At 34.0% G+C, this 25,030-nt stretch overlaps 1 protein-coding gene and 1 long non-coding RNA gene across 3 annotated transcripts; both read right to left on the bottom strand.

The window, feature by feature from the left end:
- Positions 1-5,050: 5,050 nt before the first annotated feature.
- Positions 5,051-6,163, bottom strand: LOC110942253 (extensin-1). The gene is made up of 2 exons (XM_022184005.2): positions 5,441-6,163; positions 5,051-5,307 (listed from the first exon to the last, which is right to left on the bottom strand). The coding sequence occupies exon 1, from the start codon at positions 6,116-6,118 to the stop codon at positions 5,462-5,464; it is 657 nt and encodes a 218-aa protein (XP_022039697.1). The 5' UTR covers positions 6,119-6,163; the 3' UTR covers positions 5,051-5,307; positions 5,441-5,461.
- An 11,592-nt stretch (positions 6,164-17,755) lies between these two features.
- On the bottom strand, positions 17,756-22,991 carry LOC118492427. Of its 2 annotated transcripts, none has more exons than XR_004893659.1 (2): positions 20,396-22,991; positions 17,756-18,117 (listed from the first exon to the last, which is right to left on the bottom strand). It is a non-coding gene; the product is annotated as an uncharacterized LOC118492427 (long non-coding RNA). The 2 variants fall into 2 exon arrangements; XR_004893658.1 differs by having other exon boundaries at positions 17,756-18,085.
- Between the last annotated feature and the right edge of the window lie 2,039 nt (positions 22,992-25,030).

Raw genomic sequence — 25,030 nt, 5'->3', positions numbered from 1 at the left:
AATCAAAATCGCAAAACTCATCGTGTCGTGCCTCCAATCGAGTGGTCAGCCGATCGAGCTGCCACCCGATCGGCCTGCCATCCGATCGAGGTGCCACTCGATCGGGCTGCCACCCGACCAGGGCAGCCACTCGATCGACCAGCCCTTTCCTTTTATGGTAAGCCTATAAATACTCCCTGTCAACATCCCAAACTTACCATTTTCGGCACCTCTCGTCCGACCAGCGTTCTTGCCCACTTTTCTTCAGATTTCTCGCGATTCTTGTAAGTTTTCCATCTAAATCTTGTACTTTATTGATCTACACGCACTCCTACACCCTTCTATCTTTTGAATCTTAACTTTTAACCGTGAAATCACTAGATTTGAGGTGTTCTAGGATGATGTCATCATGGTGTTCTTATGAGCTTCATGTTTTGGCTTCAAACCACCAAGAACAACTTAGATCTGAACAATTTCCACACAAATAAACAAAGATCTTTCATAGATCTGAACAGATTCACGGTGAAAGGGATTGAAAGATGGTTTTCCAACTTTCTTTCAACTCTTTTACACTCAATGCACTCAAAACTGTTAGAATCGGAGCTTGTTCTGATTATCTACTCTTTCTTTTGGATGTGTTGGTTCAAGATCTGGATTCTACCCATGAGATTACCGATTTCGGGTTAAACATGGAACACTGTCTGGAACAGTTAACAGGTCGGATTTGGGTGATTCCTGCCTGACCAGGTTACTAAGTCTTGACGAGGTTACTGTTTTCTAATACGTTATCGAACCATCTCGATAAAATGACAAACTATCAAAATGACCAAGGAAGAAGACGACCGGGACACCAGAACGGAGTGCCACTTGATCGGACTACCTTCCGATCAGATTGTCACCCGATCGGGTTGCCACCCGATCGGCTTGCACCTTGGCCCCACACTTGAAGGATAAACATTGAACGAAGTGCTGCCCGATCGGATTACCACCCGATCGGACTACCACTCGACCATGTAATGTTCTGACTTCAACACTTAAACAATTTCCAACAAGTTCAATACAAACGAATTGCCACCCAATCGGACTACAAACCGATCGAGTGACAAACTGCTGTGAACTTGTTCTCACTAAAGTGTCCAACCAATCGGATTGTCGCCGATCGAACGACCGTTCGATCGACCGACCTGAAAGGTAGAGATACTACCATATTTTCAAAATGCTACAACGAAAACTTCGAAAGACAAGCCATCATACACAACACATCCTTCACAAAGGAAGTAGCAATCCACTCGATAGGTCACCCGAGCAGATTGTCACCCGAACGACCGGCCACCTGATCGGACTACCCATCGATCGGATTGCTGTCCGACCCACTTACACTTTGCATCATCTTACGCGTTGCTTATCGTTGTGCTATCGCTTTGATCAGGCTAACCTTACTCTCTAGCGCTCCCTTCAATTCATCAATCACTGTGAGTATACTCGATCCCTTTTTGATTTACGCACTTTTGGGTGTTACATACGTTACTTATTCTAAATCACATCGAACACACTACGCAATACATTAAACGCTAACCGATTACCGTATGTTATACGTGACTTAATGAATGCTTGTTTGTTATGTTTACACATGGAATGTTGTCTACCTGCCTTAGCAACGATAGTACTATTTGTTTGGACTCAGCACCTGTTCACTCAGGGGTTGTTAAGGACAATTTGTTACATGGCTCACAGTGGTGAGTGTGTATTACGAACTGCCTTGGGCAGTCAACCCGCACTCATTGGTATCGATAGGTTCATGTCGATAACTAACATGCCTCATTTTACACTGTGTACGTGCTGGTTATGCGTAACGATTTCAAACTCTATTATATCTATTAAACTTGTATGCTCACCTTTACACTATGTGTATTGACTTTTACTTTAACGTATGTGACAGGTGCTTAGGATGCTTATATGCTTAGCTTGCTGTGAAATCGAGGCTAGGAAAGGTCTACAAACGAATAAACAATTGTCTGTATTTTGAAATCTCAGTTGTCGGAACAGAACAATTTGACTAGATCTTGTCTGTAATAATTATGTTATCTTTTATGACATGGTATGGGACATGTTGCTTTAAATAATTGGTAATTATAGTTGTTTTGGAAACTTCTGGACTCGCTCAGTGCCGCGCCCCGATGATTCCGCCATCGGTTGGGGTGTGACAGAAATGAACACTAGAATTAGAATGGCAATTTTGTAATTTGCTTGTCTAACAGTTTAAAAGCTAGAGAAGAGAGAGAATACAGTGACATTGAGAATCTGGTGGAGACAGAAAGCTCTGTTAGAGAGAGAGAGAGGCTGATGACGAAGAAGGTTCCGCCGGTGTCCAAACCTGCTCGTCGTCGTCAGCAACACTTGACGACGGAGTTTTGATCATTGTGGTGGCGGTAGTCTTTGGTGGCCCAGAGTAGGGTTTGTGACGGAATTATTGTCGTTGCGGTGGTCTTTGGTGGCGGCGAAAATGGTTTGTGCCGGAGAGCGATGAGGCGGTGGTCAAGCAGTTAGGGTTTCGATCCCAAGGGTGGTAGCGATTTGGGTTGATGTACAACGGTGGAAGTGTTTGGGTTTTGACAGAGGAATGACGACTTCTGTTTGAAGGGTTGGTATTCCGGCGAGGTGCTTTCCGATCTAAATCCCGACAATATTCCGGTAAGCCTTGATTCGATCGCAAGTCCTATAATTATTTAAATCGATCTCTATTCTAATGGTTGAAGTTGTTTAGGGTTATTCTAGACTCCGACCAAAATCCGGTGAACGACGGTGTTGTAACAGTGAGTGGCGAAGATGACACAAACATAATCCGACGAGTATCATTGACGAGGTAAACGTTTAAAACCCTTACTTTTAGCAAACGTAGATGTTAACGTTTGTGCCGGAATTGGTAAACGGTGATGACGGTTACCAGTGGTATTTTGAGATGTTTAGAGGGGGTACTGTGGCGTTAGGCCAAATATATTTTTTATAATGATAAAACTTTTGTACATTTCTATGAAACTAAAGTTTTCAAATATTTTGTTGTAGATTTTATGTATTATTCCTAATGCTTTAATTTTAGATTTGATGCATTTTTGTGTTAATCTGGTCTAATTAGATATATTTTAATTGCAAGTTTTGTGCTAATTTGATCTAAATTTGGGTTAACTTCATAAAATAACATGTATCAGAGTATACTTTCTTGTAGATAATAATTAACACAATTCGATTCCTTAGTAGCAAAGAGCAATCATCAATTATCATGTGTACTAAAAAGTTACTTTATGCAGGTTATATATGACCAAGTTAGTGGAAGAAGCAAAGGTTTTGGCTTAATGGCTTTGTTACAATGTCATCAGTCGAGTATGCTGTTCATAAATTCAACGGATATGTAAGTTTGTATAAAGTTCAATTAGGATATAAAAAGTCGAAAGCTTTATCACTTTCAGGATTGTTTAATGCGTGCCAAGCGAACTTTGTTTAGATTTTGTATTTGAGTTTTGAACCTCTGGAAACTTGCAGGAGCTTGATGGGAGAGCACTGAGGGTGAATGTAGGTCCTCCACCGCCAAGGAGGGAGGAATCGTCGTATGGTGGGCCAAGAGAAGGCGGCGAACATGGTTTATTTTGGAAATCTAGATTGGAGTGCTCTCGAAACTTTGTTTAGAGAGCAAGGAAATGTTTTGGATGCTAAGGAAGTTTATGATAGGTCGGGTTTGGTTCACATTTGTTTGTCTCATTTGCCGTTTCTTATTGTATTAACAATTTGTTAGTATTTTAACGCATATATTTCAGACATTCTTAGTAAATCAGAAAGCCAGTTGGCTAGATTAGATCATCAGATGCTCTTAAAGACCCGTCTTTGGTAGAGTCAGAGCAAGGTAACGTTGAGCACAACGCCTTTGAAGTCAATGCAGTAAAAGTGTGAAAAAACCGATCAGCAAAATCTGAGGCTAATGAAGCAGCAATCCCAAAAATTACCAGCTTTAACACAATGGACACATCGCTACTACTCTCTTAAGAAAGCTGATGAATGAAGTAGCAATTGCGAAAGTTACCAGCTGGAACACAGTGGACACATCGCTACTACTTCCTTAAGAAAAGTGATGAATGAAGTAGCAATTGTGAAAAATTGGGATGTTGTGGCAAGTAGAAAACCTGACCAAAATCTACTTGGTTACATTTTAGTATGTTTTGCATAGTTATACACTCAGAAATGTAAAACTTGATCTCCAAAGAAGAATGACTGAACATAGTTTTGTGTACATGCTTTCTGGCCATTGCCTATATAAAGGGTACAAGTGATAGATATGATGGATGTTTTGATATGGTTTTCACATGAGTTATTTCTCTATTGTCGTAGTCTTCCTATATCACGTTTACTTTAGTAGATTCATTAACCAAAAATGATTACGTTTAAATATCGCAACCCGCGGCGAAGCGCGGTGTGCATTTTACTAGTTACATTAATTGAAAGTTAAAATTTCTGGAATGCGTTTTTGGTGTTTTTTTTAGAAGTCTAACGAGTCATTTGGCAATACAATATGATCTTAATTAATCTTTTCTTCAATCTCAGTATCAATTTATTTCAGTATATAAAAAACTACTCGGATGTGCTTTTTAAGTTATTCTTAAATAATATAAAAGATAACATGGATTTTACTAATTATATATTTCAAAGTTAATTTTAAGAAAAACTATAACATAGCTCTAGGGATATGATTAAATTAACAACATCATAATGGTTAGTTTTTATCATTTACGTGATCCTATAGTAAAGAATAAGTATAAACTGGTTGATAAACACTGATTTTAAAATTAATAATAACCATAAATTGGTGGTGTGGCTTCACGCCACCCGTCAACTCAGCCCGTTAACCACAGTGAAACCGGCCAAGCGCAAAGCTGCTGCTCGTGAAAGCCTTAGCGAGCGTAAAGGATGATGAGGTGGGGCTCATGGATTCTTACACCAATCATCAATTTTCTTCGCTTTTTATTTCTTAATTTTTTCCGTTTTATTTAATTTTATTTAACTATTAGTTAAACCATACCATCAAAGTTAAAAGAGTGGGCTAATTATTAAAGCATGAAACAGAATATAAAGGAAGTACAAGAACAACTTATCTTTTTGCTACTAATTTCTTTATTCTCAAACACAAACAGAAGATTAACTATTTATTGAATACATGAAGATAAAAGCCCTTTCCATACATCTTTGAACCATTCTTGTCCTGATTTTGTCTCCATCTACTAGAATCTCCAAAGTATAATCTCATATATATTTATTTCTTTAATGCAGCAAGCATGGAAAGAACTGATAACAAAAATATACATATACATTAGCAAAATATATACCAATACGTAAAAAAAAAAAAAAAAAAAAAAAAAAAAAAAAAAAAAACTTGTGTAGTTAAAATAATATTTCATGCATGAAAGTACGTACTCACCTCTAAAACCACAGTCCCCCTTTAGTGGTGGTAAGGAGGAGGTGGTGATTTGTAAGTGTAATGTGGTGGTGGGTATTTTTTCACGGGTGGTGGGGGTGACTTGTATACATAAGGTGTCTTTGGTGGTGACTTGTGAACCGGTGGTGGTGGTGATTTATAAACCGGTGGAGGTGGTGACTTGTGAACCGGTGGTGGTGGTGATTTGTAAACCGGGGGTGGTGGAGACTTGTAAATAGGGGGTGGTGGTGACTTATGAACCGGTGGTGGTGGTGACTTGTAAACCGGGGGAGGTGGTGACTTGTAAACCGGTGGTGGTGGTGAGTAGTGAACCGGTGGTGGTGGTGACTTGTAAACCGGTGGTGGTGGTGATTTGTAAACCGGGGGAGGTGGTGACTTGTAAACCGGTGGTGGTGGTGAGTAGTGAACCGGTGGTGGTGGTGATTTGTAAACCGGGGGTGGTGGAGACTTGTAAATAGGGGGTGGTGGTGACTTGTGAACCGGTGGTGGTGGTGATTTGTAAACCGGTGGAGGTGGTGGAGATTTCTTTGGTGGAGGAGGTGGTGGAGATGAGTAGTGGTAGGTGGCGGTGGTTAATGACGGCAAGCTTAAAGAAACAATAACCACCGCAAGAGTGATTAAAAGTGTGGTCATTGAAGACATCTTCGTATTGGTTCCCATTTCTAGTAAAAGTATTGGGATCTAAGTTGTGTTTTTGGAGGTTGCATGTCATCCCTTATATACCCAAAAAAAATCACTATTTTAAAATGCTTTAAACAATGAGTAATTATATTAGTTTTTTTTTTTTTTTTTTTTTTTGAAAATTAATCCACCAACTACAATAAAATAACGATCAATGTATCCCAAGTTGTCATATACTACCACCCTGGAATTATTCAACTTTTGCATTTAGTATAGCTATTTTGTCACAAACTTGGTTCAAATTTGAAGAAAAATCATTTTCATACATATATATATACACACACAAAAGTACACATAAAGTATTTATTTGTTTCATACAAACTGATGCTACTGATTTAGGTCTTAAACAATATTTTTGTATTAAAAAATGGATATTAATATATAGATATTTTTAATAATATATGTATCAAGGTTTTTTTATATGTTATACACCAAGTTAAAAAAATATTTTAATTTGGCTAAAAGAGTTTTATATATATATATATATATATATATATATATATATATATATATATATATATATATAGGGAGAAGATCATGCGAGAACCGCGAGAACCAATGTGAACACAACCAAAAATGCCTAAAAATGCCTAAAAATAGCTAAAAATCACACAATTTTTTTTTAATATTTTTTATATAAAAATCGCTACTTTTCGGAGCCAAAAAAAAAAATTTGCCACTAAAAGTAGCGATTGAGCATAAAAATATTAAAAAAAATTTAGATTTTTTTTTATTTTTTTAGATTTTTTAAGTTTTTTGGGGGTTTAGTTTTTAGCATTTTAGCTTGGGGAGGTGGGGGAGGGGGTGGGGCTTAGGTTTTTTTTAGCTATTTTAGGTTGTGTTCACATTGGTTCTCGTGGTTCTCACAATAAATGGAGTTCTCGCATGAGCCCCTCCCTATATATATATATATATATATATATATATATATATATATATATATATATATATATATATATATATATATGGGAAGGTTATTTGCAGAACACTAAATATTGCGAGAACACGCAGAACAAAATAATTCACTCATTTTTTCAATCCTAAAACCTAAAAAGTAAATGAAAATGTTATAAATGTAAGATTTATTATTTCTCACACTATAATTTAAAACAAAATATGAAAAATCTTCAGTTTTTAAATAACTTACACACATGTAGGTTATGTGTAGGCTAAATTATCTACATGTATGTAGACTATGTGTAGGGAAAATTATATGATTTTTTTATGTATATGCAATACACATATGAATGTAAAAAACACAAAATTTAAGAAAATATAAACCTTAAATCCCAAAATTAATGATTTAAAATTGTTCTTTTTATTCTCGCAATAATTAGTGTTCTATAATGATTCTTTTCATATATACATATATATAGGACAAAGATCCGTGAGGAACCACCCTTTATTGCGAGAACCGCGATAACCAATGTGAACACAACCAAAAATGCCTAAAAATAGCTAAAAAACACACATAAAAAATTTTTTTAATATTTTTTATATAAAAATCGTTACTTGTAGTAGCCAAAAAAAAAAAAATTGGCTACTAAAAGTAGCGATTTTAACATAGAAATTTTAAAAAAAATCTAGATTTTTTTTTTTTTGATTTTTTTAGGTTTTTTGGGGGTTTAGTTTTTAGCATTTTAGCTTGGGGGTATGTTTTTTTAGGTTTTTTAGGGATTTTAGTTTTTAGCATTTAGCTTGGGGGGTTAGGTTTTTTTTTTTTTTTTGGGGGGGGGGGGTAGGGGTTAGGTTTTTTTAGGTCTTTTTTAGTTTTTTTAGCTATTTTAGGTTGTGTTCACATTGGTTTTCGCGGTTCTCGCATGAACCTTACCCTATATATATACAGGAACAAGATCAGGAGAAAACGGCTCAAAGTGTGAGAACGGTGAGAATGGTTATCAGCCACAATAACTTAGTGGTTTCTGGCTGAGATTGAAGCGGTGGCATTTTTGTAAATATTAGGGGCCTTGGAACTACTAGGAGATGTAAAATAGGAATATTCAAAAAAAGGTGCACATGCTAATCACAAGCCATTTTCCCCCATCGTGTTTAAACGACAATAACTTTTTTATACGTGATTATTTTTCGAAACAAATTAAATTATAAAACTCAGCGTTTTTTTATCTTTCCAACGAGTATACTATTGATATACTTTTCGAAAAAAATGAACTGGGTTTTTATGGCGTTTTTCTGAACCAGATGTTTTATGGCGTTTTAGACTATATGTATTTTCATGGTGTTTTTCTGAATTAGGTGTTTTTATGACGTTTTAGACTAGGTATTTTCATGGCGTTTATTATGAATTAGGTGTCTTCATGGCGTTTTAACTAGGTATTTTCATAGCGTTTTTTCTGAACTGAGTGTTTTATAGCGTTTTTAACTGGGTATTTTCATGGCGTTTTTCTGAATTGGGTGTTTTTATGGCGTTTTATTTCAACACTCAGTTCATGTGAGTAAGTTTTTTTGACAATATTACCCCTTAGTTTAATTTAGCATCAATGCCACATGTCAACACCAAAATCGTTCTTACCGTTCTCACATTTTTCACCGTTTTCCCTAAATTCTGACCCTATATATATATATATATATATATATATATATATATATAAAGAGAGAGAGAGGAGAAGGATCCGTTAGAAACCATCCTTTATCGCGAGAACCGCGAGAACCAATATGAACACAACCAAAAATACCTAAAAAAATCTAAAGAACACACAAAAAAATTAATATTTTTTATAAAAAAATCGCTAATTTTTGTCACACAATTTTTTTTTTTTTTGATGATGATGAAAATTAGCGATTTTTTTTAAAAAAAAATATGTATTAAAAAAAGTTTTTTGTGTGTTTTTTAGGTTTTTTTTTTTTTTTTTTTGGGGGGGGGGGGTGGGGGGTAGCTTTATGGTTTAATATTTAGGATTTAGCTTGGGTGGGAGGTTAGGTTTTGGGGGAATGGGGGTGGGGTTTAGGTTTTTTTAGAATTTTAAAGAGTGGAGGGTTAGGTTTTTGGGGGGTTTAGCTTTATGGTTTAGTTGTTAGCATGTAGCTTGGGTGGGAGTGGGGGGAATTAGGTTTTTTTAGGTTTTTTTAGGTTTTTTTGGGGGGTGGGGGTAGGTTTTTTAGGTTTTGGGTGGTGTAGTGAGTTTATTTTGTTGTGTTCATATTGGTTCTCGCGGTTCTCATAATAAAGATGTTTTTCGCATGAACCCTACCCTGTATATGTATATATGGGAAGGTTAACGTACAATAACTTTTAACGTGAGACCGGTACGACCTATAATTACGCACGTTCATTTGTAAATTACACACGTTATAAATTTTAAACCCTAATTACGCATGAAGAAGAAAAATCACGTGTGATTCGGGTTCGTTTCAATTAGCCTGGGATTGATCAATTGTTTGATCAATTTCGTCCAATTTGTTTCAATTTTCTTTTCGTTTCAGTCCAAATTGGCCATTGTTCGGTCAATTTTATCGAATTGTGTTCAAATTCATCTTTAATTTTGAAAATTTTCATCAAAATGACGACTCGAAAAACAGCCCGTAGAACAGAGGATGCAGGAGCATGCGTGATTATAGGTTCAATAATTGCGTACGTTATTTTTTGACACAAAATCACGCATGGTTGGTTTTTTACCTAATGACGCATGTTGTATCAATAATTACGGATGTTATCTTTTGGTCGCGTACCGGTCGCAAGTTAAGGAAAATTGTATTTTACACTTTCTCTCTCTCTCTCTCTCTCTCGCTCTCTCTCTCTCTCTCTCTCTCTATATATATATATATATATATATATATATATATATAAAGTATATATATCGTACATTACAGCTTAACGTACTTCGCGTACAACAACGTGCGTGATTTGTTATGTAACATGCGTGATTAATGTTTTCAATATGCATGATTATTGTGTTTCAACATGCGTGATTTTGGATTTTTGAGTTATAACGTGCGTGATTTTAAAATGAATGTGCGTAATTACCTGTCGTACGTGATGTACGTTAAGCCGTAATGTACGTTAACCTTCCTCTCTCTCTCCCTCTCTCTCTCTCTCTCTCTCTCTATATATATATATATATAGGGGATGGTTCAAATGAAAACCACTTTTATTGTGAAAACTCGAAAACTAACTAAAAAAGCCTAAAAAAACCTAAAAAACATACAAAAATTTTTTTTTTTTTTTTACAATTTTTTTTTAGAAAAATCGCTACTTTTTATATATGGAAAAAAAATTTCAAAAAAAAAAAATAAAAATTTGGTTGTACTGCACATGTGCACTAATACGGAAAGCCTAAACCACTTAACCCACCACCCCCCACCGACACCCCCCAAAAACCTAAACCCCCCACCCCCCCCCCCAAAAAAAACCTAAATTCACCCTCCCACCAAAAGCCTAACCCCCCCCCCCCCCAAAAAAAAAAAAAAAAAAACCTAAACCCCCCCACCCCCCACCCTCCCGAAAACCTAAAACTAAACCCTAAACATAAACCCGAAAAAACCTAACCCCCCACCCCCACCCCCCAAAAACCTAAACCCCCCTCCCCCCCCCCCTCCCCCACACCCAAAAACCTAATCCTAATCCTCAAAAAAACTAACCCTAAAAGCTAAACTAGAATCAAAAAACTAATTTAAAGCATGTAATGCACATTGTAGTACATGTTATATTGCACATGTGCACTACTATAATAATAGTATTGAAAACAAGACGACACCATAAATCTTTTTTTATGTCATAAAAAATATGCTCGAATATACTTGAATGAAAGATAAGAAAATTTGTGATCTTATGGTGCCATTTTTGTTTTAAAATGATAACGTATGGAGAAATGAGAAATGTTTGAAAAGTTATATATTTTTTGTTCCAATTTTACCCCTCCTTCATTAAAAGTCTTCCCTCCCTCCTTTTTAGTGGGTTTTAGTTAGTTTTCTAGTTTTCACAATAACTAGTGGTTTTCATTTGAACCTTCCCCTGTATATATATAATTACAACAGTTTAAATAATTACAATTACAAATGACCCCTATTCACATCACATATGTATTAGTAACATAAAAGAATTATACACAACTAGTTTTTTTCCTTTTCTCAATATTTTATGTCAAAAGTTGTGTATCAAAAGTCAAAAGTTTAACGTAACTTGAATCTATAAACACGTGTGATTAAAAAACATCGTTACTTTTGGATTTGATGGTTCCAACCTCGAGTAATTGGAAGCATATATTTGGTGTTAAAAAATGCGTGTGTTCTTCGCCTTTGTTAAATTCCGCGTCTAACAATCTTTTTTTTATTCACCGACATACCTAACTATAATACATTAACTAGTAATTAACTAACCAAATATTAGCTAAATTCCTTTACGTCGTTTTAAATGTTGCTAAATATTAGCTAAATTCCTTTACGTCGTTTTAAATGTTGCTATTTTCGACATATTTTTAGGTGTCACAAAAATCAGCAACACTTTCATCGGGTCAAATGCATGGCTAAAAGAAACGCGCAAAAACATTAAAAAAAAGGAAAAAGAAAAAAGTTCTAGCAGTGGAAAAAGATTTATATGGTAAAGAGAATATCTAGTAGCATATCTGGTGATGAATTAGAGTACTATCACATAAAGAATCAAAATAATGATGACAAATAAAAACAAAGAGTTTTTAGAACTCGTGCATTGCATCAATCCCATTAAATTAACAAAAATAGACATAAAAACGTTTTAAAATCCAAAAAATAACGAAAGAGAAAACCCAAAAAATAAGAACACAACCCACAAAATAATGCTTTAACATCTGGATCAGTAATCGAACCGACCTGCTTACGGGTATACTGATCAGATCGGTTGGACCAATTAAACCGCTTTAAGAACCGAATATAATCATAGAATTAATAAATATATAGATACAAAACTAAAAGAACAAATTGTATTTCATATAATATAATAATTTTATCTAAAGAATGTGCTAAATTATAAATTATAAAATATAAAGATAATAAAAAAGGTGTCATTTATATAAATAATAAACTCGGTGTTGAGCAAATGTGTGTGAAATTGAGAGTGGGGAGCATGACTGCATGAGAAATATATAAGAGTTTTTAGACCAATTAAAACAAAAAAAAAAAATTGAATAGTAAATATATGTGAGGAGACAATGTTGATAAATTATATAAAGGAAATATCAAATTTATAATATTAATCATGTTAGCTAGTCGAATACAGCAAAGAAAAGACAATAAAAGATAAAGCTTCACAGAATCTAGGCTACAATACAAATGCTTTATCATATTTCATTTTCTCTTGTAAAAGATGTCAATATGAAACCGGGAAAAATGATATCAAGCGATTTCAAGAAACGTAATGTGAAAAGGAGACAAATAAATCAAATTTCTACTTCCGGATAATATTTTTTCAACATTAAAGACTAATATCATTTTCCCTTTAGTGCACTAGATTTATATATAATTTGAGATATTTGAAGTATTATTATTATTATTATTATTATTATTATTATTATTATTATTATTATTATCTTTTAAGTTTTGATTTCTTGTTATAGTATGATATGATATGATTTGATGGATGGTTATATAATAATGGTTCGTCTAATTTTCCATTTCAATTAATTGTTGTAAGTTTTGATTTTTGTTATAATATGATTTGATGGATACTCATATAATAGTGGTGTGTCTAATGTACCATTTCAATTAATTGTTCTAGTTGGTTTTCATGCACGTATTGTCTACCTATTATAATGGCATCCAACTTTCAAGGTTCATTTGTTGTTACATGTAAATATATATAACAAAGTGTCCAACTCATTACACGTATAACTTTGCAAGTTTGTTTCATTGTTTTAATAAGTTTTGTTTTTACATATACATATATATAAAAAAACTCACTGCAATGATGGGTGCATTACAACGAAATTGTTAGACAATAAATTCTTCAAATATATAAAAAATTTAATTTTTTTTATTTTTTTCTGGATATCTGAATATCCGAAAATATCCGAAGTATACGAAAATATCCGAAAACTTATATTCGGATATCCGAAACTATCCGAAATATAAAAAAAATAAAAAAATAAATATTAAAGAAAAAAATCGATATTCGGATATCCGATTCACTATCCGATCGGATATCCGAAATTTCGGATACGGATTCGGATAGTGAAATCTGGTATCCGAAAATTTCGGATATCCGATTTTGAACACCCCTACCATCAAATAGTATAACAAATATTACAACGTAACTAGAACGAGTTCTTTTATACTACAATTGGTATAAACCATCAAATAGTATAACAAATGTTACTAGTTTTCATGTATGAAAAAAAAACACAAACTCTTTTACTCACATCTATAGACTTCTTTTGATCTTTGTATAACAATTTTGCTAAATTTTAACTCATTATACCATTTTTCTGAAAACTTATTACCGATTTAAGTCTAATCGCTTCTAATCTAAATTCGTTGATTAAATTAACGTGTGGGTATGTATGCATTTGATCAAATAATATCATTTAAGGTTATGGTTCACCTTGCTCTCGTCAATTTTGGTGGTCGATTCTAGTAGAGACCACTATTTTCTTCAAAAGTCTCATTTATTCATATAAATAAAAGTAATACGATCAAATGTAGCTTGAAACATGAACGTAATAAAAAGGGATGGTTAATTGTGGAGAACATCTTTTTGCTTCAGTTATACATCTACAAAATGTCAGGTTAACTTTTATATTAAAGGTAATGAAATACATAAAAAGTTGTGTATTTTTTTAACGACCAACGAAATAAAAGGCCAGTTACCCGAGGTAACCAAATGACAAAGGGTAATCCCATACGTCAATGACCGTAGGCAGTGATGGATAACCCAAGCCCACCATCTCCAGCTCCAGGACCTACCACCCAAAGACTCACTGCGATAAAACTTGTTTCAGATCAGATATGTATGTATCATTAGACTATTCTGAAATATACAAACATGAACCACTCTTTACTTTATATTTGTAAATAAAATTTTTGCTTGCTATTTTTCCCCCTTACAATTTTATTTTTAAAGAATGGTGAAGATTTATCCATCACAAGGTAGTTATGATGATACATGATATTAAAGTATAAAATAAATTTTATTTGTATATTTCACAATACTGTTAGTATAGAGATAAGATACAAGTAATATGATTTTAACATAATTCGAGTTGAATGTACCTGAACCACATCAAGACCATGTTCATTTGGCTTTCTAGAAAGCCGGCAGACTTCATCTTATTAAGTTTAATTTGAGTTCGCAATATAATATGAACTCTTTCACCTAAATCTTTTGATAATAATCAAACAAGGTGTCTTTTTTTAGTAGATATGTTATTAAGTTTAATTTGAGTTCGCAAAACATACCAATTTTCGCTAGTTTTTGTTTATAAAAAAAAAACTTTTTTTCAAAAAAAAAAAAATTTGTAGCACACATGTGTAATAATACAAATGTGTAACATGTGTATGTGTACTACACATATGTATGTGTACTACACATGTGTATTATTACACACGTGAGTTACAAGTTTTTTTTCTTTTTTTTTTAAGTTCATTTTTATATATAAAAAAAGAGATTTTTAATAAAAAAATTGTAAAAAAAATTAGTATGTTTTTAGATTTTTTTAGTTAGTTTTCGAGTTCTCACGATAAAAGGAGTTTTCACTTGAACCCTCCCCTGGGTTACAAAGTCTCATATATATGAGATATATAAAAAATAATAATATTTTAAGAAGCATTGGGACATCAACTTGTGGTTTTTTTTGGTATAAGGCAACCAAGGTTTTGGATCATAAACCTTTTTACACAATATGCATACTTAATACCAGTGTTGTAAAAGTCGGATTACTCGGCCGAGTACTCGGCGAGTACTCGGTCCTCGGACCTCCTCCGAGGCGACTTCCTCCTAGGCGGTCTCAATTAGTCGGCCTCGGGATTACTCGGGAGTAGTCGGTGCCTAGTCGGCCTAGTCGGACGTAGTCGGCCTAGTCGGTCTAGGCGGTCAACGCGGTTTGTTGACTTTTAATCGGTCAAACTCGGTCAAAATCGGCCTACTCGGCCTTGTACTCGGACTACTCGGCCTTGTACTCAGACTAGTCGGACTTGTATTCAGAATATTTGAACTTTAAACATGTTTCATTTTAAATTATACTCAGTTAAGATGAATTATGCTTATTTTAACACATAAATAATATATAACAATTAATTTTCTTTATATTTACCATGTCCGCGTACTCCCCGAGTACTCTCCGAGTACTCCCAACTCCTCAGTCGGCCGACTAGGGACCGCCTAGCAACTTTTACAACACTGCTTAATACATTAATGTTTTAATAAATAAGTACAACAAAGCTTTAGAATTGTATTACGCTTGGTATTTTAGAGGCAACGTCGAGTAATTATTTTCAAGTGTCACTAAACATCATATTGAGAACAATTAAGTCTTTATTTTTTGTTAAAAATCACAGTTTTATACTTTTATTTGATGCTAATCAAATGCTTTGTGCAATATGATATGATATATCGTGATGAAATAAACCCGCAAATCTTAAATCAAGGAGGAAAAAAAGTATTTGTTTTAATAGTTATCTTTTAATAACTTTTTATGCCATATTTTTTTACATGGAAATAATTAAATTTTATAACATAAGTTAAGAAAATTACATAACAATGGCAGGTAAAAGGGTAACAAGTTACGTCGCTATACCCTTTTGAATAGCAAATCTAATTCTACAAAAAAAAACCAATGATAAATATACCTCAAAATGGATGGTGGACAAATATATCATAGTAAAATAGTATTTCATTGTAGTGTTTAAATATATGTATTTATATGAAAACTTTAAATGTAAATACTAGGTAATAGAAAATCAATTTTCCTATTTATGAATATGAGACGTCTGGCTAAATATAAATTATTTAATAAATAGTGTTTTTTGTTTTTAAATTATTCATCATGCAAGTATTAAATGCTAGTTTGACTTATGTTCTTAAGATTAATTTTTTTTCAAAAGAAATAGACACAAACTCATCATTAACCATTTGCACCCGACGGATAATAAACATTCGGCACATCCCCAAAAACTAGAAGACACAGTGGCGGACCCAGGAATTTTTTCATGGGGGTGCGGAACATTTTTAAAAATTTTAGGCCCCAATGTATATAAGTAAAAAAATTGGTTCGTATCGGGTCGGTTCGAGTCGGGTCGGGTCATGTAAAACAAAAAAATATCAAACTAAATGGTTGATATGGTCCTCTTAGTAGATATGCCCTTCTAATCTCATCTCGTTGATTCACGTTATATGATTCAATCGGCTTGCGATTATAAGGATCCGAAGGAAGAGTATCCACATCAACGAATTCGGAAGATGTATCAACTTTCCTCTTGAGAAATCGCGCCATAATGTCCCTACTCATGGTTCCTATTGGCTATCACAAACAAATTGATCTATAAGTTCATATAACATATTACATAATGTATCAAGTATTCAAACACTAGAAATCATAATGTATATCACACTAAAAATTATCTAAACATTATATACACCATTAAAAAAAACCCAAACATCAGGTGTGATCGTATATAACCCACCACAAAAAGGACAAAATATCATCATCATCACTAACAAAATATAAATATATAACCCACCACAAAATAAAAAAATTGTTGATTTTTGGGTTTGTTTATTGGGCTAAGACTTAGTACTGGGCTAGTTAAAGATATTGGGTATTTGAGTTTAGTTATTTAGCTATTAAAAGTTATATAATTTAGGTAGTGTTTTTTAAAAAAATAAGAGTTTACTAAAAAAAATTAAAATCTAAATTGATAACACTTTTTATCTAAGGGGTGCGGACAAAAAATTCCAAGGCGTGCGGACAGAAAATTCCAAGGGGTGCGGACTAAAAATTTCAAAGGGTGCGGACGGGATTTTCGACGGAACTTAGCACTAAATTTTTTTTTCCCCGGGGGTGCGCCCGCCCACCTTGATCATCCTTTAAGTCCGCCCCTGAGAAGAGAAAATATAAATTGTAAACTAAAAAACCGTTCTTTTTTTTAACGGCAAATTTCTTTTAATTTATGTCGTTAGTGAAACTTGAACTCAAGATTTTTCCCTTTCAAACTCAGGTGTTTAAAGGTTTTACGTTTGTCAATTGACCACCACTCCATTGATGAGAAAATACCCCAACGAACATATGGTGAGGGAAAGTTTGATTTTGTTATCTTTGGGTGGCACAGTTTAACAACGAGCAACCTGTTAGTGATCGTGAGAACTTATGTGGATAGGATTTTTGTTATTAGATGTTCTCCTAGGTTTTTTAGTCGATTGTCAATGTGGGTACTGGGTACCACAACTGATAGTGGCGGAACTATCCTATTGATTTAGGGGTATCCAAAAAAAACTTTTTATCGTGCAGTTATACAATAATAAAAAAACGATAATAAATAAAGTAAAACAAATAACTAATAGATTTGTCCTTTTTTCCATAGCTTGAAATCGTTCCATCACATTGTAATTATGTGACGTTCTTTCTTACGTTGCCTTCTGTCAAAATGGTATAAAATATACAGCACAAACACAGAAATAACAAAGAACACAGAGGAAGCGACAAAACATGACGTAACTTTTATTATCTTTACCAACCCGAAAAACACCCAAACCACCCAAGATCTTACAGAACTGTAAGATCAGAAAAACGAACAATACAAAGTTCACAATCAACTGATAACGATCAGTTGATTAATCAAAACAAAAAAACAACTAGAATGAAATGTTACAACCTGAACAAAGAAGATTTGCAAGATCTGGAAAATAATACTAAACAGACGAAGAGATTAATCTTCACTAAATCTTCGACATATCACCAGCAGATCAAACGAACATCAACTAAAACGAACAGACCTTGATTCGTCTTCAACTTGATTCGTCTTCAACTTGATTCGTCTTCAACTTGATTCGTCTTCAACTGGTATGAACAAAAACCCCAAAGTTAGAGAGTGTGAGATAAGATGAATGAACGTTCCAGAAACCCTAGCTCACAAGAGGCCTTTTATACACCTGCAAAAATACATTTACACTTTGCACCCACATAAATCATCACATATGATCGGAACCCCTGAGAAGTTTCATATTACACCCTTGAACTTAAAACAATAACACTGATGCATTTAGAAGTTGTTATAACCGAATGAATTAATCACAAGCCCAGCTTGTATTAGTTATAACTTGACCGGGCCCAACAACAACATAAGCCCAATAAATAAGCAGTCTAGAATATGAATGAACATATAAGGATATTTTCAACATGCCCCCATCATTCATATTCTGTACATGTCAATTTTCCCAGTTTATGACACATAGTGTGTTGTAACCTGAATGACAGCCTAAAAAGCCACTTTTAACACGCCCCCTTCATTCAGGGGTAAACATGGCAAAAATTACCAAGTTCCTTACAAAGAGATTGACATCGGTTAACACACAATTCCTTCGCAAAAAAAATTTTCAGGTTCAATAATACTAGCGTAAAATCCCTTTCTCAAAAAATACAGATCAATTTCAAAGTGAACAGACCTCTGATGTATAACAGGATTCTTACAAACGATATGACAAGAACACACCAGACAGTTAACAAAACAGACAACTAACAAAACAGACAAAACTGTTATGATAAGAACACCAGACAACGATGAAAGCCTACATGGTTCTGGCAACCAGAAACATATCTCTTACACAAGAGAAAACTTACAAGGCTAACATTACATACATTCAAAAAACCAAGACTATAAGACACAGCCAAACAAATCCTGGTTAAACACAGAATTACACAATTTGTAACCAGAATAACATATCTCACACGAGACAACATAACTCGGAACAAAGACTGAAAACAACAAATCATACGATTCTAAGAATTCAGAACCAAGTCCAAAAAACAATACGTGTGAAGAACTCAAAGATAATTTGAATAAAGCAAAAAACTTTTTACAACTCCACAACAAATACAAAATCACAAGAGCCATACCAAATGCATAACACAATCAGATACACATCTGACAATCATAAAGTCACACGACTTTCACAACTAAGACAAAACTCGCAAACATGAGTATCAAACATGGAATTACAAATCCCCATACAAAACAACTATCAGATACAATACTAATAGTACAAAGAATGAAGAACCACATGGTTCTATCATAATTCAAGAAACATATCTGATGAAAAACAAAGAGATATAAACCTCTATACAACTCAGAACGATGTCTGAAAACTTGAATCACATGTTTCAAGACCATAAAAAGTCACACGACTTTAAAAAAACAGAACCAAGTCTGAAACTTTTGAATCACACGATTCAAAAAACAGTTATGACAAAACTTAGAATCACACAATTCTATGTCACATAACAATTTTACAGCTAAAAAACCCCTAGGAGAATAAAAACAGAGAACTTTTTCAACTAGATAAAGAACCAACTCACCTACCAAAGAGATAAACAAGGCTGTAAAACATATCCAAGAACAATCTTGAGACAACACAACTGGTTAGAAACACTCGAACCACATGGTTCACCTAACCATACAACAAGAGACAATAACTCTTAGACAAGATAGAACATAATTCAAGAAACAATCTTGAACCAATACACTGAACCACATGATTCAACAATCAGAATACAACCTTTCAAACTAAACAACGTATGAGTTGGTAAACATTTTTTTACTTAGACAACATCCTCTATCATGATAATCAAGCGACCAGACAGACATGCAAAATACAGTAGACATGGTTCTTATAACACACAATTTCGAGATCCTGGATAACCCTTGAAATTTAAAAAACCAAAACTCCGTTATAAACCTTTTATGGTATTTAAAAAAACAAAGTTACATTCAGCAATTTTAATAGTCATATAATGACAGATTTTTAAACCACTTCTATACAAGAAACCACATAGACAAACAGAATCAACCAATAAACCAGCCAAGGAACAAAAAATACAAATAGACAAAAAACCTAGATGTAAAATCCTAAGGCGAAGCTGTATCAGTTTCCAGATTCCAGGTTCATCACTCATAGTGCCTGGACAGGTCTTAATACAGGAGCCACGATCTAAGACACAAAATAGTCACGTAATCAAAAATAACAAATAAACAACAATGCCGGTCCTCACTACCCCGACTTCAACTAACCAACAACAACAAAAATTAAAAAAAACAGTGACGAGACAGAAAAGATCTTACAGAGGGTGCGTATAATATCAATAGAGATCACAACTGTAGTTTTCAAGAACTACAAAAAACTAGCCAAGTCACAGCAAAATATCTCTGGTTGGTTTGCCCTAAAACCTTCAAGGGTTTTAGAGACCAACACAGGTCTTCAATAAGCAATCGATAGAAGAACTCCTTCTTCAGCACCAAACTACTGTTACAAGACTTTGCAGGTATCCAAACATCAAATAGATTGCGTCTCACAAAATCCAAATCCAAACAGATCTTACAAGATCTTTACCTGCAATCGCTAAAAAAAAGAACAGACAAGAAGAAGAAACCAAACAACTGATCTGAACACAAGACAACAACGGAAATTCAACACAATATACTATACCAGTTCCAAATACATGTAGAATTAATAAGGATCAACAATCTTGTAAAATCGAAATTCAAGATCTGATATATTTCACCAATTAACACCAAACCCTAACACTTAGAAACGCAACTGAAACTGAACGATATACATGACTAAATATGACCAAAACAAACTGAAAGTCTCAACAAAAAACTTATAGCTCACACAACTAGATCTAACAGGAAAACAAAACCAAATATGCTCAATCCTCATGAATAATCACTTAGAATCATCATAGATATCAACCTTTCAATTTAATGATATCAGCCAATTCAACAAAAAATGAATCTATAACAATGAAAACGTTTTGAGAGAATCACACGAGAGAACATAAAATATATTTCCCATTGTCTAGTAAAAATACCTCATCTTGGGAGATTTAAAGCATGTCCTATCAATAAAGCTAATTTTCTTTTAACTTGCAAGTTAAATTCATATTATTGACCCATATAATATAGTTGTCAATTGTTATCAACAAAATCCTCCAACTATAGTATGAAGGTACAAATAGCATACTCAATAAATCAACCAGAACAAGATGCAGGTAGTTACACAACTCAGTGTGGCATATCAAGGATTAATTAAAGTTGATGCAAACACACAATCGATAAAAACTTATCACACAAATGATGAACATATAATAAGTGTTTAATGTGATCAACTGTAACTATAACAATCACAAAGAAATGCAACATGTATATACAAACACATAAGAACAGGATATGACACACCCTGTTATCTAATCCAATTGTTGGTCCACCTAACCCAGCCAAGATATGCCTAACAATACAAAAGCGTGTGACAAAAAATAAAAAAGGAATAAGGAAGATCTCACAGTGCTTAATCCAACAGAGGTAAAAACACCTTCACTAAGGGTTATGAGATTTTTAAGCAACCTTAACACCAAAAATGAAGAGAAATAACCTGATCTTGTAACACCACACAGGCCTTCTGTAACAAGTTTCTCATGATTCCCTGTGAATAGTTCTTTTGGTGGATTGTGGATCTCCGAAGAACACCTTCAGATCTGGTAAACAACATGTCTAACCTTGACTTTTAATATCAAGAACCATAAGCACGGACTTAGATCTTAACGAGCAGTCTACAAAGCACTCTTTCACCCAAAAAACCCGATCAGATCTAGTTCCCACATTTCTCATCTCCGCACACAACCACGGGTCAAGAAACTCCAGGTGACATGAACAGACAAGGTCCACTGAGCGACCAGAACAACTCCGGCGACAAAAAAGACAAGAAAATCGAACCACTGGCTGGAAACAACGAAAAACAAAAGAGACCATAAGCAGCACCAAGACTATCAACAGTAACAGAAACACTACATACAGAGTGCAGATTACATTTGTTAAAGCTCGAACGAATAAAGGATAACCTTTCTTATGGATGATGAGTTAAAAAATGATGATTGAAACAAAACAAAACAAAAAATTGAATGGTCAGATATTGGAACCGAGGAGTTTGCACAAGAAAAAAAAATGAACGAAACCCTAATTTTTAGGTTTTTTTTTTTTTTCACTCACAAATAACACCAAAAACAGATCCACAATTTCAACACAACCCAAGAGAATAATCGAACAGAATCAAAATTCCCAATTTTCTGATCAAAACCCTTTCCAGATCATCAAATCTAATAAAAACAAAAAACTATCCAATCTTGATTCCGAACTATGAACCACCAGATCTGTACCTGTACACACTACAAGAAACGGATTAAAAAAAACGAGACAAGGACAAACCAAAAAACGAACTCAACGCACAGCGGAAATCCCATAAATCAGACTCATGAGCTATTAGCTCTGATACCATGTCAAAATGGTATAAAATATACAGCACAAACACAGAAATAACAAAGAACACAGAGGAAGCGACAAAACATGACGTAACTTTTATTATCTTTACCAACCCGAAAAACACCCAAACCACCCAAGATCTTACAGAACTGTAAGATCAGAAAAACGAACAATACAAAGTTCACAATCAACTGATAACGATCAGTTGATTAATCAAAACAAAAAAACAACTAGAATGAAATGTTACAACCTGAACAAAGAAGATTTGCAAGATCTGGAAAATAATACTAAACAGACGAAGAGATTAATCTTCACTAAATCTTCGACATATCACCAGCAGATCAAACGAACATCAACTAAAACGAACAGACCTTGATTCGTCTTCAACTTGATTCGTCTTCAACTTGATTCGTCTTCAACTTGATTCGTCTTCAACTGGTATGAACAAAAACCCCAAAGTTAGAGAGTGTGAGATAAGATGAATGAACGTTCCAGAAACCCTAGCTCACAAGAGGCCTTTTATACACCTGCAAAAATACATTTACACTTTGCACCCACATAAATCATCACATATGATCGGAACCCCTGAGAAGTTTCATATTACACCCTTGAACTTAAAACAATAACACTGATGCATTTAGAAGTTGTTATAACCGAATGAATTAATCACAAGCCCAGCTTGTATTAGTTATAACTTGACCGGGCCCAACAACAACATAAGCCCAATAAATAAGCAGTCTAGAATATGAATGAACATATAAGGATATTTTCAACACCTTCCACACACAAAACAAAAGGATATTTTATTATTTTGGGGCTTGGGTTATATTTGTCAAGTGGGTTTCTTTCAATAATATTATACTTAATTTGGGTTAACTCTATCATTTGTGATTAAATATTATATGAGTCTAGTATTGTAAAAGGTTTGGGGTTATATAAATTTGGAATTTTAATAAATTAAAGTATCCTATTTATTTAGGGATATCCTTGTATTTATTTAGTGGTATCCTTTACATAAAACCGAAAAAAAAATTACACTACGAAGACGGAGTTGAGCCGTAGCCCGTGGTACCCCTCTTAATACTATACCTCCGCCACTGCAACTGATGATGAAACAGTCGGTAATCCGGTCGAATCAAGAGAGTAAGATTTTGGGATTCACGATCAGACTTTTAGTCGTTTGTTAGTGTGAGGCCATTTGCACTTATTATCTGCCGCTAAAAATTCTATAACTATAGCCACAAGCTTGCTGGTAAACATCGAGTCTTTCAAACCTAAAAATGGCAATCTTCATGTATTTCAAATATGGCATATCGTTATTTGAACGTGGTTTGTGATAATAATTGATACAATGTTTGCACGTTTGTTGGAATAGTGTTCTCGGCATTTTAATACTTTGCTATTGATTTGGAAGAAGGGGCTCATTTTTTGCTTCGGTACCAATGTTGATCCCTAATGCACCATGACTAGGATATCTTATGCTCATCATCCTAATCCATAAGTATGCTATTATGTTATATGACGTAGTTGTTATAACCTCAGCAAGTACAAATCATTTGTTATTTCCAAGAATTTTAATAAAATTTTAATTATTTTCTTACTTAATTACTATTACCTACATAGTACCAAGAGTAGTTTTGTCGGTAAAACTAAAGGTAGTCCGTTAACGATCACTTTAAACGCTAATGTAGTTCGTAGATTATCCTTTGGTAACATCGGTCATAATATGTCGCAAATAAGATTTCCCATAGTCATTTAATGGTTCATTACCAATGATTTTCGTTGATAACCACTTTCACTGATAGATTATCGACAAATTCGACAGTCGATATGTGATGTTCCTTTGTTTTGTTGTATTGAACTTTATTTAGTGGTTAATAAATAAATCAATAAATTGCATCTCCACTATAAAATAAGTCGAGCTTAAACATGTTGAGCCTAAGCTTAAATTTTTATTAAGTGTCATTCAATAAACGAGATGTTGATTATTTTAGTGTAATTGGATTGACTTATTGACCAAAGTGTATCATAATATGCTTCAAAGAAGTTTGGTGGGTGCGGAGTACACATTTGTTTGAGTTTATTACGATTCTAAGGGGTTGTTTGTTTAGCTCTTAATGGGGATCTAAATAGTTCAGACCTCTTACCAATTCAGCACTTAATGGTTTAAACTGTTTGTTTTGCAAGCAGATGTCTGAATGGTTCAGGCGTTTGCCTCTGAATGGCTAATCATTATACTAAGTCTGAATGGTTAAGAGCTCTAATCTGAATTTGTCAGACAATTGCCTCTAAACGGTTAAGCATTATACTGACTTTTAATGGTTCAGACATCTTACTGGTTCCGCACTTATGGTTCAGACATCTTACTAGTTCAGCATTTAACAATTCAGAAGTTGTCAAACAACCCCTAAGTATTTTAGGAACCTTAATGGCTATTAGGCG

Source organism: Helianthus annuus, chromosome 5 (genome assembly GCF_002127325.2).
Source record: "Helianthus annuus cultivar XRQ/B chromosome 5, HanXRQr2.0-SUNRISE, whole genome shotgun sequence".
NCBI lineage: Eukaryota > Viridiplantae > Streptophyta > Magnoliopsida > Asterales > Asteraceae > Helianthus > Helianthus annuus.
The sequence above is the reverse complement of the archived record's forward strand: the minus strand, read 5'-3'. Positions and strand labels throughout refer to the sequence as shown.